At 73.6% G+C, this 26286-nt stretch overlaps 5 protein-coding genes across 7 annotated transcripts; 1 reads left to right on the forward strand and 4 right to left on the reverse strand.

Moving 5' to 3' along the window:
• Window positions 1-742: 742 nt before the first annotated feature.
• Window positions 743-4225, forward strand: SHE (Src homology 2 domain containing E). Its single transcript, XM_062598116.1, has 6 exons — window positions 743-1714; window positions 2032-2158; window positions 2784-3074; window positions 3147-3303; window positions 3398-3517; window positions 3884-4225. Exons 1-6 carry the CDS (start codon window positions 1259-1261, stop codon window positions 4068-4070), a joined length of 1338 nt encoding a protein of 445 aa, XP_062454100.1. The 5' UTR covers window positions 743-1258; the 3' UTR covers window positions 4071-4225.
• Window positions 4226-5162: 937 nt separating this feature from the next.
• On the reverse strand, window positions 5163-8703 carry IL6R (interleukin 6 receptor). 2 transcript variants are annotated; one of them, XM_062598115.1, is made up of 10 exons: window positions 8536-8703; window positions 7272-7508; window positions 7051-7174; window positions 6767-6951; window positions 6527-6687; window positions 6287-6431; window positions 6154-6197; window positions 5985-6075; window positions 5791-5899; window positions 5163-5696 (listed from the first exon to the last, which is right to left on the reverse strand). In XM_062598115.1, exons 1-10 carry the CDS (start codon window positions 8636-8638, stop codon window positions 5501-5503), a joined length of 1395 nt encoding a protein of 464 aa, XP_062454099.1. In that variant the 5' UTR covers window positions 8639-8703; the 3' UTR covers window positions 5163-5500. The 2 variants fall into 2 exon arrangements, with proteins under 2 accessions (XP_062454099.1, XP_062454098.1); XM_062598114.1 differs by having other exon boundaries at window positions 5985-6197.
• A 533-nt stretch (window positions 8704-9236) lies between these two features.
• Window positions 9237-19249, reverse strand: ATP8B2 (ATPase phospholipid transporting 8B2). The gene is made up of 27 exons (XM_062598117.1): window positions 19183-19249; window positions 18013-18071; window positions 17707-17820; window positions 17528-17626; window positions 17323-17384; window positions 17139-17211; window positions 16955-17025; window positions 16780-16859; window positions 16216-16374; window positions 16031-16119; window positions 15760-15956; window positions 14988-15196; window positions 14866-14909; window positions 14625-14790; window positions 14346-14534; window positions 14065-14180; window positions 13750-13914; window positions 13544-13655; window positions 13314-13419; window positions 13036-13180; window positions 12773-12956; window positions 12370-12593; window positions 11985-12068; window positions 11490-11735; window positions 11214-11352; window positions 11003-11133; window positions 9237-10935 (listed from the first exon to the last, which is right to left on the reverse strand). Exons 1-27 carry the CDS (start codon window positions 19211-19213, stop codon window positions 10648-10650), a joined length of 3582 nt encoding a protein of 1193 aa, XP_062454101.1. The 5' UTR covers window positions 19214-19249; the 3' UTR covers window positions 9237-10647.
• Window positions 19250-20974: 1725 nt separating this feature from the next.
• On the reverse strand, window positions 20975-23284 carry AQP10 (aquaporin 10). The gene is made up of 6 exons (XM_062597591.1): window positions 23180-23284; window positions 22317-22443; window positions 21953-22090; window positions 21524-21642; window positions 21229-21446; window positions 20975-21155 (listed from the first exon to the last, which is right to left on the reverse strand). Exons 1-6 carry the CDS (start codon window positions 23282-23284, stop codon window positions 20975-20977), a joined length of 888 nt encoding a protein of 295 aa, XP_062453575.1.
• A 532-nt stretch (window positions 23285-23816) lies between these two features.
• On the reverse strand, window positions 23817-26109 carry HAX1 (HCLS1 associated protein X-1). Of its 2 annotated transcripts, XM_062597938.1 has the most exons (8): window positions 25998-26109; window positions 25378-25565; window positions 25136-25272; window positions 24981-25026; window positions 24690-24805; window positions 24421-24571; window positions 24195-24348; window positions 23817-23947 (listed from the first exon to the last, which is right to left on the reverse strand). In XM_062597938.1, the coding sequence occupies exons 1-7, from the start codon at window positions 26048-26050 to the stop codon at window positions 24230-24232; spliced, it is 810 nt and encodes a 269-aa protein (XP_062453922.1). In that variant the 5' UTR covers window positions 26051-26109; the 3' UTR covers window positions 23817-23947; window positions 24195-24229. The 2 variants fall into 2 exon arrangements, with proteins under 2 accessions (XP_062453922.1, XP_062453921.1); XM_062597937.1 differs by having other exon boundaries at window positions 23817-24348.
• Between the last annotated feature and the right edge of the window lie 177 nt (window positions 26110-26286).

Raw genomic sequence — 26286 nt, forward strand, 5'->3', positions numbered from 1 at the left:
CCCCGGTCGCCATGGGGCAACTGGGTCAGGTACCGGTGTACCCGTCCCCAGCACCACACACACACGGCGCCAGCCGTACAGGAAACACAAATCTGCTCTCTGCAGATTCACAGAACTGGGTCTTGGCCACATGCCACGGCTGCAAGTGGGGTGGCAGAGGCGCCAGCAGCCCCTGCGCCCCGAGCACCTGCAAGCCGGGAGGGGGGCTCAAGTGGAAGACCTCCCCCTTCCCGTGAGCGCTGTGCCCCGTGGGGCGGCCTGGCATGCTGCAGCCAGGCAGGGGCCACAGGGACCCTCAAACTGAACCAGCCCGGCAGGCGGCAAGGCAGAGCCCCCCCCCTCCGGACCCCCCCTCCCCGCCCCGAGCCTCGACGGCAAGGCAGGAAAGCCGCGGTGTCGACGGGCCGGGGGTGGGGGGGCCTCTCGCGGCCGGGGCCGCCCCGTCGGGCCGGGGCGCCGCCCGGGGCCGGGCCGCAGAGACGCCCGCCGGGCCGGTGCCGCTGCGTCCCCGGGGGCCGCACCGCCCCCTCCGGATCTGGGCGGGGAGCGCCGGCCCCGCCGCCCGCCGCGGCCCCGCTCGGCTCCGTGCCGTCCAGCGCCGCCGCCGCCGCCGCATGGGGCCCCCCGGGCCGGCCTGAGCGCCCCGCCGCCCCGCCGCCCCGCAGGAGGGCGCCGCCGAGGAGCCGCGACGGCAGCGGCCGCGGGGCCGGGCCCCCCCGGCCGCCCGCCCCGGGGCAGAGCCCCCGCGGGCCACCCCGCGCCGCCGGAGCCGCCGCTGCCCCGGGCTGGACCCGCCGCAGCCAAGGACTGCTGGGACGCGCCGCCGGGGGCCGGGACTCCGGGCCCCCCCGGGCGAAGGGCCCGCGGAGAGAGCCCGGGCTGACGGCGCTGGGACCCCCGCGCCCGCCCCGAGCCGCCGCCCCACCGGAGCGAAGGCGCTGGGACGCCGCGGCGCCCCGTCCCTGGGGCAAAGGACCCTCGGAGGGCCCCGGCGGGGCGCGCGAGCCCCCGGGGCGAAGGACCGGGGCTGCCCCCTCTGGAGCCGAGGACGCCTGGAGACCCCTCGCCCACCCCACGACGGGGGGGGCCACAGCCGCGGCCCCCCGGGAGAGGCGCCGGCGCGGCGGGCTGGCCCCCGGCCGCCGCGGGCCCTGCTCCCCCTGCTCCTGGGGCCGGGGGGAGCCGGGCGGCCCCGCGGCTGTGCTGGCCCTGAGGCGCCGGGGGCCCGCGGGGGGGCCGCCCTGCCAGCCCCCGCCCCATGGCGGCCAAGTGGTTCAAGGAGTTCCCCTCCAACCTGAAGACGGTGTCGGAGCGGGCCAGGCCGGGCAGCGGTAGCCTGGGCAAGCTGTGCAGCCCGTCCCGCAGGAGCCCCGGCCCCGGCGAGCCGGCCGGGGGGGCCCCGCCAGGCAAGAACCGCAAGAACTCGGCGGCGGAGCTGGGGGGCTGCCGGGGCGCCCCGGGGCCCGGCCGGGACGGCGGCGGCCGCTTGTCACGGGACAACCTGCAGGGACTGCTGCAGGCCGCCGCCGGGAGGATGCGCAAGAACTCGCGGGCGGATGGGGGCCCACCGGAGCCCCCCACCAAGGGCTGCGGCACCTACATCAACCGCCTCATCAAGGTGGAGGCCCACGAGAAGAATGGCAAGGGCCACCCCAGCGCCGGCCCCGCGCCGGCCCCCGACCAGGACAAGGGCAAGAGTGCCAAGGCGGAGACGGTAAGCGGGTGGGGGGGGGGACGGGACGTGCGGTGGCGGGGGGCGATGGCCCTGCGGCGTCCCGCCGCCCCCTCTAGCCGCGGCCAGCACGGCGCCTCGCTAGCCTGGCCACCCCGGCACTGCACCCGGCCGCTTTTCCGAGCACCCTTCATCGGGGAGGGGGGATGCCCATCCCTGCTCCCCGCTCTGAGCTTTTCCTGGGAAGATGGCACCGACTGCGGAGGGAGCGGGGGCTTTGCACGTCCCGGCACCGGGGGAGCCGCCGCGGCCAGGTCGGTGATCCGGTGGCACCGTGCCCCTTCCCTTGCCCCGCACAGGTCATCATCCTGGAGGACTACGCCGACCCCTACGACGCCAAGCGCACCAAGGGGCAGCGGGAGGCCGAGCGCCTGGGCGAGAACGACGGCTACATGGAGCCCTACGACGCCCAGCAGATGATCACAGGTGGGTGGTCATCCCGCCGTCCCCACCGGCCCGCCGTCTCCGCTGCCCCCTCCATCCCACCGCCCAGCCCCCTGTCCCGCCATCCCCATCATCCCATTCCGGTGGCCGCTTCGGCTTGCCGAGCCGGAGCCGCCAGGAGCTTCGCCCTCCCCGGCGCCAGCGGGACGGGGTGGCCGGCGGCGGATCCGCCCGGCGCGGCGCGGGCCTCGGGAGCAGGAAAGCAGCTCTCCCGTTTCCTGCCGCTGCACGGCAGAGATAAGCAGCGGCCGAGCGCGCGGGGGGCTGCTGCCCGGCCGTGCACCGCGGGCACGCGCCGGGGCGGCACGCCACGTCCCGCGGGAGCCAGCGGTGGCTCCGGGGCGCTCGCGGCGTGCTGGGACCGTGCCGCCCGGCGTGCCGGGGCCGTGCCGCCGCCGCGACCCCCCGCTCCACCCGCACAGCTGGGCAGAATAACAGGAAGCGAGTCGGCCGGAAGCTGGAAATAAAGGATTTGCTGCTGATGGTTTTTTTCCGTGCGGGGCGCCCAGGGGCTGTTTGTGCAAGCAGGGAGCCGGGTGCCGGGGGCGGCTCGGGGTGGGCGGCCGTGCTCGGCACCCCGGCGTGTGCAAACCCCACCACCCCGCAGAAATCCGCCGCCGCGGCTCCAAGGACCCGCTGGTCAAGGCGATCCTGCTGCTGGAGGGCCCCGGCGAGGCCGGCGAGGCCGGTGGCAAGCCGGAGCCGGCGGCCAGGCGCCCGGCGCCGGGGAAGGGCCCGCAGCTCTACGACACCCCCTACGAGCCCGGCGAGGGGCCCAAGGCGGCGGCGGCGGTGCGGGCGGCCGAGGGGCGGCTGCCAGCGGACGACGAGCGCCCGGCGGCCGAGTACGAGCAGCCCTGGGAGTGGAAGAAGGAGCAGATCGTCAAGGCACTGTCGGGTGAGCGCCGGGGCTGGTGGCGGGGGCAGCGGGGCGGCCGCGGGGCGCTGACGCCGCCTCCCCCCCCCCCAGCCCAGTTCGAGGGCTCGGAGCGGCCCAGGGAGGAGGTGCCGGCGCCGCGGCAGCATCTCCGCCAGAAGAGCTGGACCCCCAGGATGCTGAAGCCGGCGGCGGCGGAGCCCAGCGAGGGCGAGCGGGTGGATCCGGCCGTGGCGCTGGAGAAGCAGCCGTGAGTGGTGGGCGCAGGGGGTCGGGGCGCCCCGAGCCGCGGCCGGGCCGGCAGCGCCCCACCGCCGCTCAGCACCGCCCCGGCTCCCCCTCAGCTGGTACCACGGGGCCATCACCCGCGCCGAGGCCGAGAGCCGGCTGCAGCCGTGCAAGGAGGCCGGATACCTGGTGCGGACCAGCGAGACCGGCAGCGGCAAGTACTCCATCGCCCTCAAGTGAGTGGCCGGGGCGAGGGGGGGTCCCAGCCCCGGGGGAGGGGGGGGGTCCCGGCCCTGCGGGGTCCATCTGCAACCCGCGCTGGCGTCCCGGGGGGGGGGGGGGGGATCGCGCCCCGGAGCAGGGGGGCCCAGGCGTCCTGGCCCGGGGAGCTGCCCGCGCAGGGGCCGCGGCGCCAGGGCGGCCCCCTCCCCGCCGCGGCATTGTCGGCAGCGCCGGCGGCGTTTCCTTCCTGAGGAAGCGGAGCCCCTGGAGCCGAAACAATCGGAGCGGGGAAAGGGAACAAATAGAGGGTGGATCGGGCAGCGGGGCGGCCCCGGGGCCGGACCGGCGCCCGGCCCCGCTGACGCCCGCCGCCGCCGCAGGACCAGCCAGGGCTGCGTCCACATCATCGTGGCCCAGACCAAGGACAACAAGTACATGCTGAGCCAGACCAGCGGCGTCTTCGCCAGCATCCCCGAGGTTGTGCACTACTACTCCACCGAGAAGCTGCCCTTCAAGGGCGCCGAGCACATGGCCCTGCTCTACCCCGTGCACTGCAAGCTGCACTAGCGCCCGTGCGGCCGGCGAGCCGCGGGCCCCCGCGGGGCTGGACTCCGGCAGGGCCGTGCCGCCGGCACGCAGCCCGCCTGCCCCGCGGCGCGGCCGGCTCCAGCCCCTCAGTGGGGCCGTGTAACTGAGTAATAAAATAAAGGTGTTGACTGAAAGGACGCGGGCTGGGGGCCGTGCTGGGATCGGTGCTGCCCTGGGGGGGGACCAAGGCAGGCCCCCGTGGCGAGGGTGCTGCGCGGCGGTGCAGAAAGGTCTGGAGACCCCCCCACCACCACCACCACCACTGCTCCGGCTGTGGGGGTCAAAGCACAGGGTCCTCCTGTCCCGGGTGGCTGCAGCGCAGGGTGCTGGGCCATGCACCAAGCACCCTGGGCCATGCACTGAGCACCCTGCATTGGGCACCCTGCATTGAGCAGCGTGTGCTCGTGGCCGGCTCAGGACATCGTGGTCGTCAGGTCCCTGCCACCTTGTGGCTAGAGCTGCACGTCACCAGCTGGACAAGGCCATTTTTGGAGAGGAAAAACAAGCAGCGCGGCCGACGCAGGCCCCGGGGAAGCCGGGCGGTACGGGGGTGTGGGGCTTTGCATGCACGGAGCGGGCAGGGTGCCGCCGGCCGCGCTGGCGCCATGGATCCCCGTATGCTTGCTGCAGCCTCCCCGCCCCCCCGGCAAGCCCCCAGCCACCCCTCGCTTTGGCGCACAGGAGGGCGAGAGCAGAACCCCCCACGGGGCAGCAGTATGGGGGGGGCAGGCAGCTTTGGGACCAGCCCTGGGGCTACCCGGCCCCGCGGCACCTCGTGCCGTTCGGGAGGACGGAAGCGGGCGACTCGGCCCCGGCCTCGTGCTGGCCCCCCGCACACATCTGCATCCTGCTGCGCTTTTTATAGCGCGGGGCCGGCCCCGGGGGAAGCGCGGCGTCCCCAGGGAGCCCGGGCGCCCGCTCCCCTGGCCCTGCGGTTTCCTGCAGCTGCAGCTCCCTGGGGCGTTGCACAACGTGGCACGGTCGGGGCCGCCGGGAACCGAGCCCCCAGCCCCGCTCCCGCGGCGCCCGGCCGGCCCGCCTGCCCCAAGCGACGGGCACCTCGACGCTCCCTTAAAAATAAAAGGCTTTTATTTAGGAGACGCGGTTTGTCACGTTTCCCCAACACGTGCTGTAAAAATAAACTCTCTGCGCCACGGCGGGATGCGGTCGATCCAGCCAGGCCCTCCCGTCGCTGCCCGCCGGCGGCCCCGCGCGGGACCGGGGCCGGGGCTCAGCCCTTCCCGCGGGGGCCGCCAGCCCAGCCCCGTTCCCACGCTCCCGGCAGGGGCGGCTGCAGCCCGCGCTGGCACGCGGAGCCCCGGCCCCGAGCTGCCTCCTCCCTGCTGGGGCTCCCTGCGGCCCCTCTCCGCAGGGACCCCGGGGCTGCTCCCAGCGAGCATCCAGCCCGGCTACTTGCCGGAGAAGAAATAGTCCAGGTTGGTGACGTGGAAGGGCGCTGGGGCCGGGGGGCTGGCGGGCGGCAGCAGCGGGGTCTCGCTCAGCGGGGAGCTGGGGCTGGGGGGGGCCAGGGGCAGCAGCGCGTGCTGCCCTGCGCCAGCCGGCTTGGCCCCCCGCCGCCCACCTGCCCCCCACCGCCGCCGGTACCTGCAGGATGGAGGGGACGGCAGCCCTGCGTCAGAGAGGGGCCAGGACAGCTGAGCCCCCCCGGTGCCCCAAGCCCCCCGCCCTGGCCACTCACCTCGCCACGATGCCGACGAAGAGGGCGATCCCCAAGAGCAGGCTCCCGCCGGCCACCAGGAAGGTGAAGGGGGCCGCCCCGGCGCGGCCGCCGGCCCCCGGGAGCTCCCCTGCGGCATAGGGACCCCGGGCCATCAGCGGGGCCCGGCCCGGCCCCCCCGCGGGCGACCCCCCCCCCCCAGACCCACAGCTCACCGCTGGCGGCCTCCTCGGCCGGTTCTGCCCCAAAGAGCTCGGGGGGCAGTGTGGCCCCATAGCCATAGGCGCCATCATCCCCCTCCGGGAACTGTGGGAGAGAGTGGTGGTGGGAGGGGGCGGCCCCACGGCCCCCACGCAGGCGCTGCCTCCCACGCCCCCGTCCTACCTGCGAGCTGAAGGGCGCCAGCTCCGAGGTGAGGTCTCGGGGATCTGCGTTGAGGGAGCGTCTGTGAGGCCCCAGCACGGCCGCGGCCCCGGGGGGCCGAGCCCAGCCCCCCTCCAGACCCCCCCCCCGGTACCTGTCCAAGGGGTGCCCACCGCCTCCTGGCTCCACTCGCTCCAGGCGCCGTGGCCGAACTCCTCCTGCGCCCGCACCTGCACCACGTGCCGGGTGCCCCGCCAGGCGTCCGCGATGTCCAGCCACGTCTGCGTCACCTGGTCCACCTGCGGGGCACGGGGGGCAGCGGGAGCCGCCGGCGACAGGGCCCCCCCCCCGCGGGGCGGCCGTCGCCCCCGCGCCGCGCCGGCGCCGCGCTCACCTCCGTGAAGGTCCGGGCGGGCTCGGGGCGGTAGCGCACCTGGAAGCGGAGCCAGTAGAAGCGGGGGTCCCAGGAGGACGGGTAAGCCCAGGAGACGCGCAGGCGCTGGGGCCAGCGCTCCAGCGCCTGCACCGTCACGTTGAGCGGCGGGTCCGGCTTCACTGCGGGCGAGCGGAGAGGCAGCGGTGGTGCCGGGGGCCCCGCGGCGCCCGGGGCGGCCCCGGCGCGGGCGGCACTTACGGACGCCGCTGAGCGTGATGATCTTGTCCTCGCCGGCCGCGCTGCCGGCGCCGTTGCGGACGCAGGTGGACACCACGAGGGGCTGGTTGTCGTCCGTGCCGGGCGGCACCTTCAGCCGGCAAACGAACTTCTGCGCCTTGGAGAAATAGCGGCACTGCTGCTCCGTGGCGTTCTCCGCCGCGAACCTGCGGGGTCACGGCTCAGCCGGGGCTGGGGCCGGGGCGCGTGCGCGCCCGAGCGGCCGCCCCGCCGTGCGCCCGGCGGAGCCCCCGGCCCGCGCTCACCGCCGCTTCGCCCACAGCGTCGCCCGCGTGCCGGGGGCCGGCTTCGCCCGCAGCGGCCACTCGCACAGCACGTCCCGGTCGTGGCTGCGCCGGTAGCAGGAGACGCGGGGCGCCTCGGGGGGCTCTGCAAGGCAGGGAGGTGCTGGGAGGGCGCGGGGGGGCCGGGGGGCCGCCGGCCGAGGCGGCGCTCTGCAGAAGCCCCCCGCCCGGCCCGGACCCACCTTGGACGAGCAGGCGCAGGGTGCGCAGCGGGCGGCCGCCCGCGCGGCAGCTGTAGCGGCCCGCGTCGTCCCGCTGCAGCCCGCGCAGCGGCAGCGCGTCCCCCAGCGCCTGCCGCCGGCCCCGGCGCGTCTCCAGCTCCCAGGACACGGGGTCGGTGTCATTCGCCAGCCCCGCAGCCCGGCAGCTCAGCGTGACGTTGGCTCCCGGGCGCCCCAGCACCGTGTCCGGCGGGAGGCCTGCGCCGTGGCGGGACGGGGGCGTCAGGGGCAGGCTGCACGCGTCCCCCCCAGATCCGGCCCCCGGGAGACGCTCCGGCCCATCTGCTCCCGCGCGGTCGCCGGGAGACCTGCCGCTGAGGGGCTGCTCCGAGTCAATATTTGCAGGAGGTGCCAAGCCTGAGCGAGCGTCGGCTGCAGCCGAGCTCCCAGCACGGAGAAGCTGCTGCTGGGCGGCGCGCGGGAGCCGGGCTCGCGCCCCAGGGCCTCGCAAAGGGTTAAGCGCCAAGGCCGGCGCTGGGGGCCAGGCCGGGGGGGGGGGGCTGGCAGGACAGGACGGGACAGGACAGGACGGGACAGGACAGGACGCTCCGGCAGCTCGCCCCTTCCTGGGATCGCTGCAAAGGTCAACAGCCAGGCGGGACCTGCAGCTCTGCTCTGGCTGCCAGGAATAGCCGGGCGCCCGCGAGGGCTCTCGGGGACCTGCTAATCCCGGTCGCGTCAGCACCGCGGCGGGGAGGCTGGCGGTGCCCGTGCTGCGCCCCGGCCCCCGGCAGCCCCCTCGGGCCGGTGGCGTCTCCCTGCCGGAGCGGCCCTGGGGCGCCCGGGCTGCGGAGCCGACGGGGAGGCCCGGAGGGGGCCGGGCGCCCGGGGCAGGTCCGGACCAGGCTCGGACCCGCGGTCACCCCGGCCGAGACCACCCCCCCGCCCCCCGTTCCCGCCCCTCGGCAAGGCGAGAGAGAGCCCAGGCGTCCGGGCCTGCCCCCCACCTTCCTCGGAGGCCGCTACTGGCACCGGGAGGGGGACGGAGACCGGGACCGGGGGGGTCCGACGGCACTCGCGGCCCCACAGAAGAACCAGGGCTTCCGAGGGGGAACGGGGCTCGGCACCGACGCGGTTGGACACGGCGCCCCTCGGCCCCCACCTGCTCCGAGCGGACCCCGGGGACCCCCCGGCTCCCGGCCCCGGCCCCCCCGGCGCTGCTCCCGGCCCCGGGGCCGCCGCACGTGTCCCCGCCGCGCCCCCCCCCCGCGCGGCCCGCACTCACCCGTGGGGGCGCAGGGCCGCCGGGGCGGCGCGGCGGCGAGGAGCAGCGCCGGGAGCAGCGCCGGGAGCAGCGCCGGGAGCGGCGGCCCCGGCGGCCGAGCCATGCGGCCGGGGCGAGCCGCGGCCGAGCCCCGCGCAGGAAAACATTTGCGGAACCGCCCGGCGCGGCCGGTGCCCGCGGTTGTGAAAGCGGCGGGGCGGGACCGCGGCGGCGGCACGTGCGCCCGCGCCCCCCCGCGGCTGGCCCGGCCCGGCCCGCCGGCGCCCCTCACCGCGCCCTCGGGGCTGCCCGTCCCCCACCCCTGGCGCTACCCCGCCCGGACCCCCGTCTTTGCCCTGGCCGTGCTCCCCCCTCCCCCGCGCCCCCAGGGCTGCCCCAGACCCCTCCTCCCCCCCCCCCCCCCGCCGCACCGCGGGCACCGACGGCGCTGCCCCCTCCCAGACCCCTTTACACCACGCGGTGGTGCTGCCCCACATCCCCCGCTCGCCCCCCCGCCGTGCCCCCGGCCCCGTGGAAACCACCGGCGCAGCCCCAGGGCCGGGAGCAGCTTGCGCCGAGCCGCAGCGCCCGCGGGCGCCGGGGGCCTGAGCCCCACGGCGCGGCCGCGCAGCCCCGACCCGGGGCTCGGCTACCTCCCGCGCCTGGAGAGTCCGCTCGCTCCCTCCTGCATCAGGCTGGGAAAACAGAGACAAGGCAGAAGCTGCTCAGAAAGGCATTTTTTTTATAAAAAGCTGGTTATTTTTCTCTGTATACCCATAAAATGATACAATTCTGCAAGTATAGAAATGTGTAATAAATTATATGCAACCTTCCTTGACCCTTGCTTATCACTGCCTCTCCCCAGCTCCAAATGAACAGGGGAAAAAAAACCAAACGCCCCCCAAAATAGACTCTAGAACACACCAAAGCCAGTCCTGCACTGTTTCCTCTTTGGTATAAAGGCCAGAGCAGCCCCGGGGGCCGGCGCACCCCGGCACTGCCCGCTCGGCTGCCGGCGCCTTCCCAGAAGGACGAAAAGGAACAAACCCAGCCCAGGGGACCCACGAGCGGGCAGCGGCCACCCGCGGGACCCAGGTGTCCTGGCAACCCCTCGCCCCCCCTGCCGCCGGGCGCAAGCAGCCCCACGGGCCGTCTGGCACCGGCCGAGGGGGTGGCAGGGGTCCGGCGCCCCTCCGCCGGCTCCCCCAGCGCTGCAGGGACGAGGCCCCACGCCCGAGGGCTTTGCACGGGAGAGCCCGGCCCCGGGCTCGGAGGGGCCCCTGCGCCCAGCCCGGGCTCCCTCCTCCGTGCGCCGGCACCAGGCAGGAGGAAGCGGAGCCCAGCGCCCGGCGCGTTGTGCAAGCCCCCAGCCCGGGACTGAATCACAGCAGCGCGCAGCCGCCCGCAGCTCCCCCCGAGCCCGTTTCCACAGAAATCAGGAAGGTGCCGGATGAGCGGTTCCCCTTTCGCACGGAGCGCCTGGATACGACCCGGGGGGCGGTGGGGGCTCCGGGCTCCCCCCGCGCCAGCCCGCCCTGGTGCCGCCAGGCTGCAAGGACCCAGCTCCATGCACAAACGAGGGACCAAGGCTGAGGCCAAACGCTGCCCTGCCTGGGGGCAGCTCCGGCCCCCCGCCACCCCCGCGCCGGCCCGGCCCCCCACGCTCCCTCCAGAACCAGCTGTGCCAACACAGATAGAAAAGAGGCGTTCTGTAAACTTGGAGGGTTTTTTCTTCCTTTTTGTTGTTTTTTTTTTTTGTTTGTTTCTGGTTTGTTTTTTATATAAAAAAGAAGACACGTGGGTGGTGGGTGGGGGAACGGGGCAGGGGGCAAGGTGCTGTCTGAGCCCCCCGTCGCCCCCGACCCCGACGGTGGCTCTGGCATGATACATTCGCGTGCGGCTCGGGGTATTTGCACTCGGTGGAGGTGAACACTGATAGACGAGTGCCCCCGGGGGGGGCACAGCCCCGGGCCGGGCTCCGTGCATCCAGCCCAGGGACAGGGAACAGTTCTTTTTTTTTTGGTTATGCGCTGCCAGTCCAGACTCCTACTCCAAAGCTCGGGGCCCGCGGGGCCCCGGCTCCCCCCCAGGACCCCCGGAGGGGCCTGGCCCTGCAGGGACACCCCCCCGATCTCAGACCTTGAGCGTCCTGTCGGCCCCACCGCTGGGGCTGCCGGCGGCGCTGCCTTCGCTGCCCTTCTTCTTGCGCAGGGTCTCGATCCAGCTGGCGCTGGGGCGGGCGGCGAAGCCGGAGAGCGCCAGGGAGCTGAGCCGCATGTTCTTGCCCGACATGATGAGCTCCCCGAAGCCCTCCTGGTGGGAGAAGGCGTAGCCGGAGCGGCGCGAGCCCGCGCGCCCCACGCGCCGCATGCACCGGTGCTGGGCTTTCTGCTTCTTCCGCACCAGCTGGGTGTAGCGCACCTGGGACGGGGAGGTGCCGTCAGCGCCCGGCCGCCCCGGCGGGCGCCGCGGCCCCCCGCGCCCTTACCGTGTCCGAGAGCTCCGGCTTCAGGTCCAGCTTGAGGAAGCGGAAGGCCACCACGGGCATGATGCAGACCACGGTGGTGAGGGCGATGGTGAGCCAGACCGTGGGCTGGGCCAGCGTGTTCTGCGCGTTACCTGGGGAGAGGCGGCGTGAGCAGGGGCTGCGGGGGCTGCGGGGCTGGGGCCGAGTCGCACTCGCGGCCCCCAGCGCTCACCCACAAAGCGGAACTGGTTGGGGAACATCTGGAAGAGGCCGTCGCTGTGCATGGCGAAGAGGATGGCGAAGTAAGCAGCCAGGCTGCCCCAGATAAAGAAGTGGTTGATGGCTGTCCAGAAGCCGGTGTCCAGGCCAATCTGGTGGAGAGGGGAAGGAGGAGGCAGGGGCTCAAGGCACCCGCCGAAGCAAGGCCGTGGGGCTGGATAGGACCCCCAGCCCCAAACACCCTTTGTGCTACAGCCACTTCAGCAGTGCTCAGCACCGGAGCCCCTACCTGCACGCTGACAACTATCACCAGCGAGGTGGCCACGGTGACAGCGAAGGACTGGTAGTCGGCCAGCTGGGCCCCGTCGTCACGGGTGGCATCAGCAAAGACGCCATAGGGAATGAAAAACATGAGCACGGAGGTGTAGATGCCCTGGGCGATGCAGATGAAGAACTCCCGCTTGTTGAAGAGCAGGTTCAGCTGCCCCGGCTCGTACAGCTTGGGGTACTCCATGCTCCGCTGCTCCGGCACGTCCTGGGGCCACGGGCGAGATCAGGACGCGGCCAGCCCGGGCACGTCCCTCCAGCCCCGGAGAGCGCAGCCTGGGCGCTGGGGCTGGGCCAGCGTTCGCCAGCAACGAGCACAACCCAGCCGGGGCGTCGGAGCAGCCCTTCTCCCGCAGGGCCGGGACGGGCTCCCGGAGCCCCCCCGCACGCCCCGGCGGAGCGGCAGCGCCGGCCCCGCGCGCCCACGCTGCCCCACCGCGCGAGAGCCTCGGCGCACCTGGTCGAAGACGCCCATGGCGAGCACAGGCAGCGAGGTGTAGACGATGTTGTACAGCGTGATGAAGTACTGGTCGTACACCGTCTGCGCGGGAGGGAGCGCTCAGCGGGGCGCCAGCCCGGCGCGGCGCCGGCCGTAGCCGGGGCCGCCGGAGCGGCCGGGAGGGAGCAGCGCCCGCGCCACGGAGCGCACGGTGCTGCTGCCACCGCGTGGCAGCCCCCGCGGCACGGGCGCCTCGCCTCGCTGGGGCCGGGGGCCAGCGGCAGCCCAGGCTCTACCTGCTGGTGCCGGCAGGGCCCAGGGGTGTGGGCAGGGCGCCGGGGGACCTCTGCGTGCCAGCCCGCCCCGACTCCTGCCCGCGGAGCGCACGGACCCAGCGACGCACCTGCGCTGAGAAGCCGCAGAAGAAGCCGAACCAGAAGTGGACCATGGTGAAGGCAAAGTTCTTGTAGAAGAAGTAGCAGAGGAACTTGCACATGCGCAGGTAAGACCAGCGCCCGTGCACGAGGAGGAGGCGCTGCAGGAACTTGAACTGCGAGAAGGAGTAGTCAGAGGCCAGCACGGCCTGGATGCCCTCCTGCCCGCTGATGCCCACACCGATGTGGGCGGCTGCGGAGGGAAGAGACGCACAGAGTCAGTAGGGCCCTGCCACGAACATGGGGACAGGGACAGCAGCTCCCCCTGCCCCAGGCAGGTCACGTCCCTGCAGGCTCAGAGGGGCAGGGACGGAGACTCCCAAAGGCCCGGGGACGTGGCAAGGATGGACACCCCTCTCCCCCGGCACTCACTCTTGATCATGCTGACGTCGTTGGCCCCATCGCCGATGGCCAGGGTCACGGCCTTCTTGTACTTCTTCACCAGCTCCACCACCTGGGCCTTCTGCAAGGGCGTGACGCGGCAGCAGATCACGGCCTTGCAGGCACACGCCGTCTCCAGGAACTCCACCTCCATGTCAGCCTCCAGCGCGTGGGCCTGCGAGGAGAGCGCCATGGGGCGAGACCCGCCGCCGCGATGGGCTGCCCCGTCCCACACGGCGGCCATGGGTCCCTACCAGGCTGTGCCCGTTGATGACCAGGGCATATTCGCCTGCGATGGCTTCTAGCACCGAGGTGAGCTTGGAGGAGGAGAGTTTCTCCTGACAGGAGAAGCCGTTGCCCATGGAGCATGACGCATCCATCATTTTCTCCCGGGCTTTCCTAAGGAAGAGGAGAGAGGTCAGGAGGCCTCTACTCAGGGCCTTTCTGTACGCCCCAACTCCCCCTGAGCATGGCCATGCCCCACAGTGCCCCAGGGGTGTCCTGGGTCTGGCCCTGGCCCCCCGACCCTCACCTGAGCTCCTCCCGCACCTCCAGCACGGTGTGGCCCGTGACCACGAACACCTCCGTCATGTCATCCGTCAGCATCTTGCAGGAGTAGCCGATGTTCACAGCCGTCTCTGGCGGAGGAGAGGCAGGAGCTGAGCCAGGCACAGCGGGGGGGAGCGTGCAGGATGCGGCCTGCAAACGGCCCTGTCTCTGAGCCGGCGCGGCCCCCACCCCTCCAGCCCGGCGGCGGCTCACCCTGCTTGTCCCCCGTCAGCACCCAGATCTTGATGTTGGCCAGCGTGAGGATGGCGATGGTTTCGGGCACCCCCTGCTGCAGCTTGTCCTCGATGGCCGTGGCTCCCAGCAGCTGGGGGACCCAGGCAGCCGGCGGGCAGCAGGGTCTGCCCCGGGCCCCCCAGCCCAGCGCCCCCGGCCCGCCCCAGCGCTCCCAGCCCACCCACCATCATGTCGTGCTCCACCTCCTCGTAGAGCCGAGCCAGCCGATCCTCCCGGGCCTCGGGGGCACCGCTGGCTCGGCGCAGCCGCTCGGACCAGTCCTCGTAGTAGCTCTCCTCCAGGTCCTTGTAGGCCAGCACCAGCGTCCGCAGCCCCTCGCCGGCGTATTCCTGCGAGCAGCCGGCGCTGGGTGCGGAGCCAGACCCCGAGGGCGTCCCCAGGCCTCGAATTCCCCCCAGGACAGGCACGACCCAGGCTGAGCGTTTCTGGGCGAGCCCCCCGCCCTCCCCAGCCCGCTCTGCAGGACTGGTCCCACTCACATTCAGGTGGTCGGTGGTGACGTTCGTCAGGTCCTGGTTCGCGGGGTGCAGGCGCTCCAGCAGGATCGTGTCGGCCCCTTTGCAGTACAGCCGGATCTTGCCCTCGGGACTGCGCACTGCAGGGAGCGAGGGACAAGCCGCCTGGCGCACGGGCGCAGCAGCGGGTCCAGGGCCACGGCCCCGCAACACCTCCCCGGCCAGGTCACCCTCCACGCGGGGCCGGTCCCCGGCGCGCCGCGTCAGCCCCGCGGCATCCCCCCGCGCCGTGCCCGGGACCTCACCGATGACCGACATGCGCTTGCGGATGTTGTTGAAGTCCAGGATGGCCAGCAGCTGGTAGGTGATGGCTTGGCCCAGCTCGTGCACCGTGATGGTCTTGGGCGTGCGGGACCGGAACACGAAGCCGAAGTTCCTGGCGGCCGTGACCAGCGCCCCCTCGTCCGGCGACTGGGCCTTGTAGTAGAGCTGCCCTGGGGACGGGCGGCAGCGCGGGGCTCGGAGCCGGCCCGCGACGCCCCTGCCGCGGCCCCCGCGCGGGGCGGCCCGGCCCGCTCGCCCACCTCCGCTCTTCTCCTCGGACATGACGGTGTGGCAGAGCGAGAGCAGGCGGAAGAACTCGTGCACGTGGCGGTCGCCCAGCTGGACGGCTTCGAGCAGCCCGGCGTCCCAGAACCGGAACCGCGGGTCGGCCAGCGGGTTGAAGGAGAAGTCAACCGGCTCGGGCCTCTGGCGGGGCAGAGACGGGGTCACGGGCGGCAGCCCGCCGGGCGCAGCCGGGCACCGGCCCCGCGGCTCCCTCACCTCGCCCGGCTCGGCCTCGCGCCCCAACACGTCCTGCGCGTCGCCTGCGAAGCGGGGCGCGGAGTCAAGGGGGGGCCGCGCGGCGCCGCCGGCCCCCGGCGCCGCCGCCGCCCCGCGCTCACCGTAGCTGTGCCCGTTCACCGAGCACTTGCTGAACACCATGATGTTCTGCGTGAGCGTGCCCGTCTTGTCGGAGAAGACGTACTCCACCTGCCCCAGCTCCTCATTGAGGGTGGTGGTGCGGGCCTCGGCCGGCGTCCGGCGCTTGGCGCAGTACATCTTCTTGTCCCAGTTGATGAAGTAGCTGTGCCCGAGCCGGATCACCTCCACGCTGCGCGGGGGCGGCGGGGCGTCAGCAGGGCAGCGCGGCCCCGCCGGAGCCGGCGACGGCCCCCCGCCCGCCCCCGGGGCGCCCCGCGCCGCCTCCCGGGCCCTTCCCACGCCGTGGGCCCGGGGGGCAGACCCCCCGCGCGCCCCGGCCCCCCGGCAGACAGCAACGAGCTAGTGGCAGGGGTGGGGGCGACACGTTCTTACCTCGGGGCTAAGGGTGAGAGAACCCATGCTGGGGAACGAAAAGAGAGAGAAATTAAAAGAGAGAGAGAAGGGGACAGTGCGGGAGCCTGGGAGCCGCAGGAGGGCAGAGCAAAACAACCGGCATGCAGCCAGGGCGGGGAGCGACGAGCGGACAGACAGACGCAGCCGGGGCCCCCAGCGACCCGCAGGGTCTCGGGGCGTCCCCACAGGCGGACGCACCCCACCGCCCCCCCCCCAGCGAGCGGCCCGTCCCTGCCCCCCACGCACACCCCGGCCCTGCGTCTGCAGCCCCGGCCCCCCCGGCGCCCACCCCCCGCGCACCCCCGCCCAGCCCTCGGCCCCCGCTCGGCGATGCCCTACCTCACGTAGAGCGAGATGGGCACCACGGTGTTGAGGATGATGATGTAGGACCAGAAGGAGAGGAAGCCAGAGAAGAAGGCACTGTGCACCCCCTCGTCCCAGGGCAGGTAGATCTGGAAGCAAACGCCCACCTCGTGCTCCCAGACGGCGTTGCCGATGGCCAGGATCACGCCCATGCACACCAGGAACCCGAAGATCTGGGGAGGGGACGCGGGGCGTCAGCGCCCGCCGGCAGCAGGGCTCCCCGGAGCCGCCCCCCCCCCCCGCGTACCCAGAGCACCAGCGTGTTCATCAGCCGGTCGATGCTCGTCCGCTTGAACTTGGTCCGGCCGCTGTTCTGCATCAGCTTCGTGTCGGGGCCTGGGGAGGGGGCAGCGGGTCAGGGGGGCCTGCCCCCTCCGCCGCCTCCTGGGCACCGCGGAGCCGAGGCCCGCCCCTCGGCTCGCCCCGGCCCACCTGCGAAGATGACGAGGCCGAAGCACCACTCGGTGTTGCGCAGGACGCAGCCCCGCAGCAGCATGTTCTGGTTGCTCAGGGGATACTTGTTCTCCTTCCAGTACAGCGTCCCCCCAAACTTGTCCAGCTTGTTGTTGGGGGGTTCACAGATCACCTCGCCTGGGCACAGCAGACAGCTCGGCTGCAACATGCCTCCTCCCAGCAGCGCCGGAGCGTGGGGCCTGGAGCTGGGCCCACGGCAGCTCCCCGGGTCCCCAGGCCCGGGCCCAGCTCCGTCCCAGGTCCCCAGCTCCATCCCCAGCTCCATCCTGGGTCCCCAGCTCCATCCCCAGCTCTGTATCTGGTCCCCAGCTCCGTACCCGGTCCCCAGCTCCATACTGGGTCCCCAGAGCCATCCCAGCTCCTCAACTCCGTTCCCAGAGACCCAGTTCAAGCCATGGGACCACAACACGGGTGGCCCTGGTCTCTCCAGGAGCAGAGCCAGATCCAAGCCAGGCGAAGGAGGAGGAGAGCCGGGATCGCCCCGTGGCAGAGCTCCGACCCCCGCCAGTCTCCGCTACTCACCGTCGAACCGGGCCAGCTGGCTGGTGTCGCCCAGCTCCGAGGTCACGGGGATGGCCTGACGCACTTTCATGTTGGTCTCCCTGCGGGCGGCGGGGCGCCGCGCGGGGTTAGCGGGGCCGGGCGGGCCTGCGCGGGCACCCGCCGGGGCCGGGACCCCGGAGCGCGAGGCACCTACCCGTCCAGCTCGGCGGTCTCTATGTAGCACAAGCCGTGGGGCTCGCTGCTGCAGAGGAGGAGGAGGTCGGCCTGCCGGGAGAGAGGCGCTGAGGGGCTGAGCAGGCGCCGGGCTCCGCCGGGCCCCCCCCAGCGCCCGCGTGCCGCGGGGGCCGCGCCGCGTCCCTCGCGGGGCACGGACTCACCGCCACGAACTGGTTGTTCTCCAGCTTGATGATGTCTCCCACGCGGACGTTCATCCACTGCTCCTGCCGAAGGCTGCGGGGCGACGGAGCGGCGTCACGGGGGACCGGGCGGCGCCGGCTCCGGCGTCCCCACGTGGGGCGGGCGCCCTCGGCGCCCCGCGCGCCCCGTCCCGGCGACACTCACACTCCGCTGAGCAGCACCTGCGACTGCCGGTTGTTCACCTGGTTGTCGCTCTTATGGCGGAACTGGGCACGGAGCGGGAGAGACGGCGGCGTCACAGGGGCGCAGCCCAGCAGCCGTCCATCTGTCTGTCCGTCCGTCCCGACTCCGCAGCACCCCACCCCCAGGGCCACGGCCACCCCCAGCCCCACGGCGCGGGGACGCTCACGTAGTCATCAGTGGCGTCCTTGACGGCCGTGATGGTCAACACCAGGACCAAAGGCACGATGGTGGTGAACCAGGAGAGCGAGGAGATCTGTGGGATGAGCTGGGGAGCAGCAGCGGGGGTGAGGGGGGCCCCAGCCCCCAGGGCGACCTCGCCCCCCCCCCGGCGCCCCCCCGGCCCACCTGCAGGATGAGGAGGAAGAGGAAATAGGTGTTGGCCACTTCCTGGAACTGCTCGAAGAGGTTGACCGGGAGGAAGGTGACAACGTTGTACTTGGAGGTCTTGATGCAGTTGCTCTGGAGGGGACGGGGGTGGTTGGGGGGCGGCCGCCGGCACCCCTCAGCCCCCCATGCCCCCCGCCGCGCCGGCGGCTCGTCAGCGCGATGGCAGCCGGTTTTAGCTGTAGCCCCCCGCGCCGGCCGCGAGGCCCACGGGGCCCCGTCCCCCCACGCAGCCCCACGGAGCGGGGCCGGGGCCGCCCCACTCACCGCGTACTGGAACTTCTCGTTGTACTCCCGCGCGTTGGCTCGCACCCGCCTCTCCTCCTCTGCGACAGCGCGCCGTCAGCCCCACAGCGCCATGGGGACGGGGCCGCTGGCCTGCCCCACGGCGCCGCGGGGACCGGACCGCCACCCTGCCCCACGGCGCCGCGGGGGCTGCAGCTGCGGCCAGGTGCCTTCGCCATGGGCTGAAGCCTCCAGCCCTGCCCCACTGCGCCCCCAGACCCACCCCTCCACACCCCAGCCTGCCCCACTGCACCTCCCGAGCCCCTGCCTGCCCTGCTGTGCCCCCAGATCCACCCCTCCGTACCCCAGCCCTGCCCCACACCTCTGCAGCCTCACACGCACCCCCAGCCCCAGCCCTGCTGCCCCAGGCTCCCGCCTTGCCTGCGCCCCATGGCCCTGCTTGGTTGCACCCCCAAGCCCTCCAGCTACACTGTGTCCCCGCACACCCCACATCCCATCACCCCAGGCCCACTCCTTCACATCCTCGCTGCCCCCCGGCCTCCCCTGCCCCAGACCCCGAGCCTGCCACTGAGCCCCCAACCTCCCCACGCTGCATCCCAGAGGCTCCCAAGCCCCAATCATCTGCTCCCCATATCCCCTGCCCTGGGCCCCCAGCCTGCCCCTGCCCCCACATCCCCCCAGCACCCCACATCCCTGCCCCCAACAGCCCCCAGCCTCCCCTTGCCCCCCAGCACCCCACATCCCTGCCCCCAAAGAGCCCCCAGCCTCCCCCGTTCCCACATCCCTGCCCCCCAACAGCCCCCAGCCTCCCCTTGCCCCCACATCCCCCCGGCCCCCCACATCCCTGCCCCCCACAGCCCCCCCGCCTCCCCTTGCCCCCACATCCCCCCGGCCCCCCACAGCCCTGCCCCCCACAGCCCCCCAGCCCCCCACATCCCTGCCCCCAACAGCCCCCCGCCTCCCCTTGCCCCCACAGCCCCCCGGCCCCCCACAGCCCTGCCCCCCACAGCCCACCAGCCCCCCACATCCCTGCCCCCCAACAGCCCCCAGCCTCCCCTTGCCCCCACATCCCCCCGGCCCCCCACAGCCCTGCCCCCCACAGCCCCCCAGCACCCCACAGCCCTGCCCCCAAAGAGCCCCCGCCGCCCCGGCCCCCGCGTCCTCCGGCCCCGCCGCCGCCGCCGCCGCTACCTGGGGCCCGGCGGGCGGCGCACGGCTCCATGGCCCCCGGCGCGGCCCATGGGCGCGGCGCGCGGCGCGGCCCGGCCCGGCGCAGCGCGGCGCAGCCCCCGCGGCCCGCGCCGCCGCCCCCGCGCCCCGTCCCGGCCCGCGCCGCCGCCGCGCCGGTTCGCGGGCGGCGGCGGAAGTGATGCGGGGGGGGGGGGGGGGGGGATCTACCGCGCCGCCGCCGCCGCCGCCGCCGCCGCCTGGGGCGCCCTAGCGCCGCCCCGACGGGACGGGGGGGGACGGGGATGGCGGCGGGGGCAGCTCCGGGGGGGGGGGGGGGGGCTACGGGTGCAGGGAGCAGCCTGGATCCCCGGGGGATCCGGGGGTGCCGGGACCGTCCCCAGGGATCCCACGGGTGCAGAGGAGCACAACAGGGCGGACCCCGTGGGTGCGGGGAGCAGGGTGCATGCCTGGGGGGGGGGGCACGTGGGAGCAGGGTGCATGCCTGGGGGGGACCCCGCGGGTGCGGGGAGCAGGGTGCATGCCTGGGGGGGGCACGTGGGAGCAGGGTGCATGCCTGGGGGGGACCCCGCGGGTGCGGGGAGCAGGGTGCATGCCTGGGGGGGGGGGCACGTGGGAGCAGGGTGCATGCCTGGGGGGGACCCCGCGGGTGCAGGAAGCAGGGTGCATGCCTGGGGGGGGCACGTGGGAGCAGGGTGCATGCCTGGGGGGGCACGTGGGAGCAGGGTGCATGCCTGGGGGGGACCCCGCGGGTGCGGGGAGCAGGGTGCATGCCTGGGGGGGGGGGCACGTGGGAGCAGGGTGCATGCCTGGGGGGGACCCCGCGGGTGCAGGAAGCAGGGTGCATGCCTGGGGGGGGCACGTGGGAGCAGGGTGCATGCCTGGGGGGGCACGTGGGAGCAGGGTGCATGCCTGGGGGGGACCCCGCGAGTGCGGGAAGCAGGGTGCATGCCTGGGGGGGCACGTGGGAGCAGGGTGCATGCCTGGGGGTAGGGCACGTGGGTGCAGGGAGCAGGGTGCATGCCTGGGGGGGGGCATGTGGGTGCAGGGAGCAGGGTGCATTCCTTGGGGGGCACGTGGGAGCAGGGTGCATGCCTGGGGGTAGGGCACGTGGGTGCAGGGAGCAGGGTGCATGCCTGGGGGGCACGTGGGAGCAGGGTGCATGCCTGGGGGGGGACCCCGCGGGTGCGGGGAGCAGGGTGCATGCCTGGGGGGGGGCACGTGGGAGCAGGGTGCATGCCTGGGGGTAGGGCACGTGGGTGCAGGGAGCAGGGTGCATTCCTTGGGGGGCACGTGGGAGCAGGGTGCATGCCTGGGGGGAGGGCACGTGGGTGCAGGGAGCAGGGTGCATGCCTGGGGGGCACGTGGGAGCAGGGTGCATGCCTGGGGGTAGGGCACGTGGGTGCAGGGAGCAGGGTGCATGCCTAGGGGTAGGGCACGTGGGTGCAAGGAGATGGGTGCATGCCTGGGGGGGAGCACATGGATGCAAGGAGATGGGTGCATGCCTGGCGGGGGGCACATGGGAGCAGGGAGCTGGGAGAAGCGCACGGCTGGGGGGCCGGGGTGGGGGCCCCGGGCGCAGCCAGAGGGAGCCCACCAAACTGCCCCGCAGCCAGCTCCCCCCGACAGGCGCCATCCCCGCGGCACACAGGGACGCGGAGGTCCACGGACACGGCGCCAGCGACACCTCCTGCCTCCTCGGGGCTCCTTTATTGGTGCCACGGGAGCCCGGTGCCCGGGGGGGCCGCCCGCCCCCCTCCACGCCGCCCTGCTCCCCGGGGCCGTGGCGCAAAAGTCACTTGTCCCCATAGGGCGTCCTGGTGGCGATGGGGATCATGATGTTCCTCTCGACGCCGGGGCTGTCGCTCTCCTCCGCCGGGTGGTGAAAGGCCACCAAGAGCTGGTAAAGGGCCGAGCCGGCCACGGCGCCCAGCAGCGGGGCCACCACGGGCACCCACCACCAGCCGTTGCCCCTGCTGGGGACAGATCCCGGGGCTTGGCGGGGCCGGGGCCGCAGCGGCGGCCGCCCGCCGCCCGCCCCGTACCCACCTGAACACCTCGGTGCCCCAGCCCGCCACGTAGGTGAAGAGCCGGGGCCCGAAATCCCGCGCGGGGTTGATGGGGCTGCCGCAGTTGGAGCCCATGGAGAGCTCGATGGAGAAGACCAGCAGGGCCACGGCCACCGGCTCCAGGCCCCTGGGGACGCCGTTGTTGCGGGGGTCCCCGATGGCCAGGACACCGGCCACCAGCAGCCCGGTGCCCATCACCTGCGGGGCCGGGCGGCAGCTCAGCGCCCGCCGCCGGCCGCCCGCCCCACACCGCAGCCGCCCGCCCCGCCGCCCACCTGGTCGAGGAAGCCGTTGCGGAGCGAGAGGTAGTCAGCGGGGTAGGTGGCGAAGATGGAGGCGGTTTCCCTGGGGCCGGAGACGGCCAGGGTGCCGTTGCTGTAGTTCTGGATGGCGTCTGCGGAGGCAAGGCAGAGCTGGGGGAAAGCCGGGGCCACCCGCCGCGGCCCACGGTGCAAACGGCAGGGTCCTCCGGGAGCAAGACGCACCCCGCGGGTCCCATGGGTGCAGGGAGCAGGATGCAGCCCCAGGGCCCCATGGGTGCGGGGAGCACCTGTGGCACGCTGTGCCGGCACCAAGCCCCACGCCGAGCATTCTCCCCACCACGTTCGCCACATGCACCCGCGGCTGCCCCACTGCACCCGGGCAGCAGGATGCATCCCAACGAGGGTGCCAGGGCTGCAGGGAGCGTGGGGTCTCCTGCCTACCATAATAGAGGGCGTAGACGGCGCCCGCGGAGAGGAAGGCTCCCAGGGTCTGCACGGTGAGGAAGATGGGAAATTTCCACCATGGGAACCGCGCCAGCATGCACAGGGCGAGGGAGAAAGCCGGGTTCAGGTGGGCGCCTGCAAGAGAGCCGCAAAGAAGGGCAGGGGGGAGACTGGGGCAGAGGGGATGGGCAGCAAGGTGGCATGTGCAGCTGGAAGTGGGCCAAAGGGTCTACAGGGTGCAGAGCTGGCAAAGGCCAGGGCTGATCCTGCTCAGTGCCTGGGAACAGCCAGGAGACGGCGAGGAGCGAGGGCAGAGCAGAGCCCGGGGCAGTGGGGAGGGCAGGGACGGCACCAGCCTCACCTGAGACCCCGCCAGCCATGTAAATCGCCACCATAACGCCCAGGGCCCCGGCCAGGTGGGAGGTGAGGAGGTCGCCCTTGGTGCCCAAGCTGGTGACCGTCTGCGCCGACCCCCCCAGGGTGATGAGCTGCGAAGAGGGAGGTGGCTCTGTGCAGGTGCCCGCCACCCCTCACCTGCCTCCCATGACACTGGCTGCCCAGAGCAAGCCATGGCAAAGGCTTGACCACTCTGGTGCCTCTTCCTGCGCCGTCTCTATGCTTGGGTCCAGTTGAGCACAGGGGTTATCCTACGCCCTGGGCTCTCACTCTCTGCTGAGGACGGGAGACGTGGGGATGTGCTTACTGGGCAACATGCGGAGCAGCTGGTCTCGCTCCTGGTTTTTGACGACAGGGTAAAAATTTATCAGTTACTAAGTATACTGCTTTTATGCCGGGAAGCTGGGGGAAGATGTGCTGCTAGCAGGTGCCAATGTCCACCCGCGTGGGATCCTTCCTGTGGTGCTCCAAACGCGGCTCGCAAGCCCCAACCTTTGCCTGATTTGGGGAGGATCACGGCGGGGGGTGTCAAGGCACAAGTCTTGCCACCTTCACTCCCTCAGCACCGCGTCCTTATCACGCCGCAGGAACAGGGCCCAAGGGGGAGCTCAGGTGAGCACCCAGTCACACGGGGCGCCCAGCACAGCCCCCACCCAGCCAGGGTGTCCCCCGGCACAGGGCAACCCTCCTCCCGCCCCACAGAGACCCGCAGGGCAGGATGAGAGATGGGGCAACACCAGCATCTGGGGGCTGCTGGAGCCCGGCGGGGTCCCCAAAGCCTTCGGTCCCTGCCCGCTGCCACCCTTCGCCCCCGCACGCCCCGCTCACGATGAGCACGAAGACGGCCAGCAGCTCGGCCAGGCACTCCCGCACAAGCTGGTTGCGGACGCGGAGCAGGGTCCGAGCCCTCTTCAAGAAGGGAGCGAAGACCATGGGGCCGGCCGGGCGCGGAGGCAGTGAGGCTCCTTCCCGGCGCGGCGGCGTTTTTATGAGCCCCTGTCTGGGGTGGGTGATAACGCGCAGACTTTAAACCAATCCGGGCCGTGCGCCACCGCGGGAAGGCACCTCGTGGGACCAGGGACCGGAGTCCCACCCGGAGCCGCGGCACCTCGGGGCGGCCGGGCCCCGGCTCCCACCCCACGGCCAGAGGAGGAGATTAGGGAAGGGCCGGGCTCTCGCTCAGGGGAGCAGGTGCCCCACGTCACTCAGTGCAGAGGTTTCCCCTCCGGCAAGCCCCCGCCCTTCCCTGCCGCATCCCCTGGTGCTGGTGCCAATGAAATGGCCTTGGAAAGGCTCCCAGACTGGGCCCTGGAGCGCGGCCCGGGGATATGTTAGCACAGAGCTGCAGGAGGCAGCAGGACAGAGGAGGAAAGCTGTGCTGACACGAGGCCAGGGCAGACGAGCCCTGCAGCCATCCGCGCCCCAAAATCCACCTCAGCGCCCGAAGGAGCCTCGCAGGCAGCCGTTAGCATAAATAGACTTTATTGTTCTGCACACGCGCGCGCACACGCTCAGCCCCACGCGGGGCAGCGGCTCAGCGGCACCCTGGAAGGCAGCCCCCGCCCCGGCGCCGGGTCCCAGCCGGCTCGGACACGTCTGCAATGAAAACGGGCCGTGAGGAGGGGCCACATCCCGCCACCCTGCCGGGGGTGTGCCACAGGGCAGCCCTGGCCCCCAACGTGACCGCTCGGGGGGACACGGCCCCGGCCGCCTGCCGCGAGTCCACCGCAGCTGCCCCCCAGGCACATCCCCGCGGCCCCTGGCCTTCCCCGACGGAGCAGGTCCGTGGGGCAGAGCGGGACCGCGGGCTGCCCAGCCCCGCCGCGGCCTGCCCCGTACGCACGGAGGCTCCCAGCACCGCTCGGCGGGAGGGCGCAGCTACGAGCCGGAGAACCAGCGTCGGAAGAGGCGGCTCAGCAGGGACGAGGAGCTGCTCGGGCCGGGCGCGCGGAGCTCGTCGCGCTGCTGCCAGGTGCCTGCGAACTGCGCCAGCTCCCCTGGGGGCAGCGAAGGCGCACTGAGCGGCCTGGCCCGCCGCCCGCGTCCCGCCGCCCCTGCCCAGCACTCACGGTCGTCCATGTTGACCACCTCCTCGTGGTAGTCTCTGCTCTCCCCGTCCTCCGTGGTGGTGGTGATGAAGGCCTGGTCGCCCCTGCGGCGCGTCACCGTCGTCTCCCGGCGGCCCTGGCTGTCCTGCACGGTCCGGCGCTCCTCCACCGCCTGCGCACAGAGCACATGAGCCCGTGTCCCGGGGACGCTTCCAGGGACCCTTGTGCCATGCAGGAACGCTGCTGGGGACAGCGGGCCACGTCGCCCACGCTGCGCAAGGGACACTCACCCCATCAGGAAGCGTCACTTTGGTGACAGAGATGCTCCGGAAATAAGAGCGGGGCTTTGGCTCGTCCGGTCGCAGGATGGTCCCCAGCCCCGCAGAGGAGACCTGGGAGTCCAGATCTGCACGGAAGACGCAAGCCCGTGAGAGCGGGGCGCCGGGGATGGTCCCAGCTGGGACAAACTGCTGCAGCGGGGACGGCGGAGGAGACACCGGCGCCCGCGGCCAGAGCGGTGCTATGCGGCCCCGCTCCCCGGCGGTGCCGGGGCGAGAGCTGCCCCCTGCTCGACCACCGACCTTGATCTTCCTTGAGGCCAGGAGCAGCCGGCTGAGGGTCTTCCAGCTGCAAGGAAAAGCCAGGCGCAGTGAGGAGGGGGCAGAGCGCGGCCCGGCGGCGGGGCGCCTGCGGGGGGAAGGCAGCGGCGGCCTGGCGAGGCAGAGCCCTCACCCACCCCCACGAAGGGTCTCCAGGGTGGCTCGCGGGCGGCGCCGGGGCCTCCCGGGGGCGCTGGACCGTCCGGGTGCTTCAGCATGGAGTCCCGCAGCGGCCGCCCCACGCCGTCCTCGCTGGGGCCGGGCAGGGCGGGCCCTGGGGAGCAGCGGAGGGTCAGGGCCGGGCACCCCACAGCACTGCGGAGCCGGGGGCTCCGTTACTGCCCTCGCCCCCTCCCCGGAGCCCCGCGCCCCTCCCCACCGAAGGGCTGGGGGGGGCTGGCCCAGGCACCCCCGAGGGAGCCCAGGATGTCGCCCATGTCGCGCAGCAGCTCCTCGAAGCTGCCGAAGCCGAAGTGCTCGGGGGGCCGCGGCGGGGCCCAGCTGTCGCCGTCGCCATCGTCGTCCTCCTCGTCCCACGCCGCCTCGCCGAAGAGCGGGTCCCGGGGCCTGCGGGACCACAGCGCTGAGCCCCCCGGGCGGGAGGCACCGGGGCACGGGGGGGAGGGGGGCGGCACACAGCGGGAGGCACCGGGGCACGGGGGGGGGCACCGAGGGGAGCACCGGGGCACGGGGGGGGGAGGGGGCGGCACACAGCGGGAGGCACCGGGGCACGGGGGGGGCACCGAGGGGAGCACCGGGGCACGGGGGGGGGAGGGGGGCGGCACACAGCGGGAGGCACCGGGGCACGGGGGGGGGGGGGGGCACCGAGGGGAGCACCGGGGCCCGGGGGGGGGGGCGACACACAGCGGGAGGCACCGGGGCGCAGGGCCGGGGGGCGGCCGCGGCACCGCGAGGACCAGACTCGGGGTCCCGGGCCCGGCCCGCCGGAGGCCGCGACGGCCGCTGGGCCGAGCGGCGGCGGGGAGCGGCGGCCGGTACCTGCGCGCCCCCGGGAACCCGAAGAAGCCCCGGAACATGTCGTAAAAGCTCATCCCGCTCCTGCCGGAAAGCGCCGCCGCCGCCGCGACCTTCCTCCTCCCGGCTGCCGTAAGGCGGGCCGCGGCCGCCGCCAAGCGCCGCCGACTGTCGCAAAGGGCCGGGGCCGGGCGGCGGCAGCGCGGCGCCGAGCGAGGGGCGGAGGGGGGGGGGGGGGGGGGGGGCTGCGCCGGGCCCGGGGCTGCCGCGGGGGCTCCGTCCCGGCCCCCCCGCCCCGCCCCCGGGGCTCGGC

This window comes from Rhea pennata, chromosome 31, assembly GCF_028389875.1.
Source record: "Rhea pennata isolate bPtePen1 chromosome 31, bPtePen1.pri, whole genome shotgun sequence".
In the NCBI taxonomy this organism is placed as follows: domain Eukaryota; kingdom Metazoa; phylum Chordata; class Aves; order Rheiformes; family Rheidae; genus Rhea; species Rhea pennata.

What these genes read in the sequence shown, in the direction of transcription:
- IL6R (XM_062598114.1), bottom strand. Translation starts at nt 8,638, where the DNA reads ATGGCTCGGCCGCCGGGGCCGCCGCTCCCGGCGCTGCTCCCGGCGCTG. An exon ending in GCGGCCCTGCGCCCCCACGG is followed by an intron (nt 7,509 to 8,535) that starts GTGAGTGCGGGC and finishes GCCACGGCGCAG; the next exon opens with GCCTCCCGCCGGACACGGTG. An exon ending in ACGCTGTGGGCGAAGCGGCG is followed by an intron (nt 6,952 to 7,050) that starts GTGAGCGCGGGC and finishes GTGACCCCGCAG; the next exon opens with GTTCGCGGCGGAGAACGCCA.
- ATP8B2 (XM_062598117.1), bottom strand. Translation starts at nt 19,213, where the DNA reads ATGGAGCCGTGCGCCGCCCGCCGGGCCCCAG. An exon ending in AGAACAACCAGTTCGTGGCG is followed by an intron (nt 17,026 to 17,138) that starts GTGAGTCCGTGC and finishes CTCTCCCGGCAG; the next exon opens with GCCGACCTCCTCCTCCTCTG. An exon ending in CCATGGGCGTCTTCGACCAG is followed by an intron (nt 11,736 to 11,984) that starts GTGCGCCGAGGC and finishes CCGTGGCCCCAG; the next exon opens with GACGTGCCGGAGCAGCGGAG.
- HAX1 (XM_062597938.1), bottom strand. Translation starts at nt 26,050, where the DNA reads ATGAGCTTTTACGACATGTTCCGGGGCTTCTTCGGGTTCCCGGGGGCG. An exon ending in CAGCCCCCCCCAGCCCTTCG is followed by an intron (nt 25,273 to 25,377) that starts GTGGGGAGGGGC and finishes GCTGCTCCCCAG; the next exon opens with GGCCCGCCCTGCCCGGCCCC. An exon ending in TGGCCTCAAGGAAGATCAAG is followed by an intron (nt 24,806 to 24,980) that starts GTCGGTGGTCGA and finishes TCTTCCGTGCAG; the next exon opens with ATCTGGACTCCCAGGTCTCC.
- SHE (XM_062598116.1), top strand. Translation starts at nt 1,259, where the DNA reads ATGGCGGCCAAGTGGTTCAAGGAGTTCCCCTCCAACCTGAAGACGGTG. An exon ending in CGCCCAGCAGATGATCACAG is followed by an intron (nt 2,159 to 2,783) that starts GTGGGTGGTCAT and finishes ACCACCCCGCAG; the next exon opens with AAATCCGCCGCCGCGGCTCC. An exon ending in GTGGCGCTGGAGAAGCAGCC is followed by an intron (nt 3,304 to 3,397) that starts GTGAGTGGTGGG and finishes GCTCCCCCTCAG; the next exon opens with CTGGTACCACGGGGCCATCA.
- AQP10 (XM_062597591.1), bottom strand. Translation starts at nt 23,284, where the DNA reads ATGGTCTTCGCTCCCTTCTTGAAGAGGGCTCGGACCCTGCTCCGCGTC. An exon ending in TGGCCGTCTTCGTGCTCATC is followed by an intron (nt 22,444 to 23,179) that starts GTGAGCGGGGCG and finishes CCCTCTTCGCAG; the next exon opens with CTCATCACCCTGGGGGGGTC. An exon ending in TGGGGCACCGAGGTGTTCAG is followed by an intron (nt 21,156 to 21,228) that starts GTGGGTACGGGG and finishes ATCTGTCCCCAG; the next exon opens with CAGGGGCAACGGCTGGTGGT.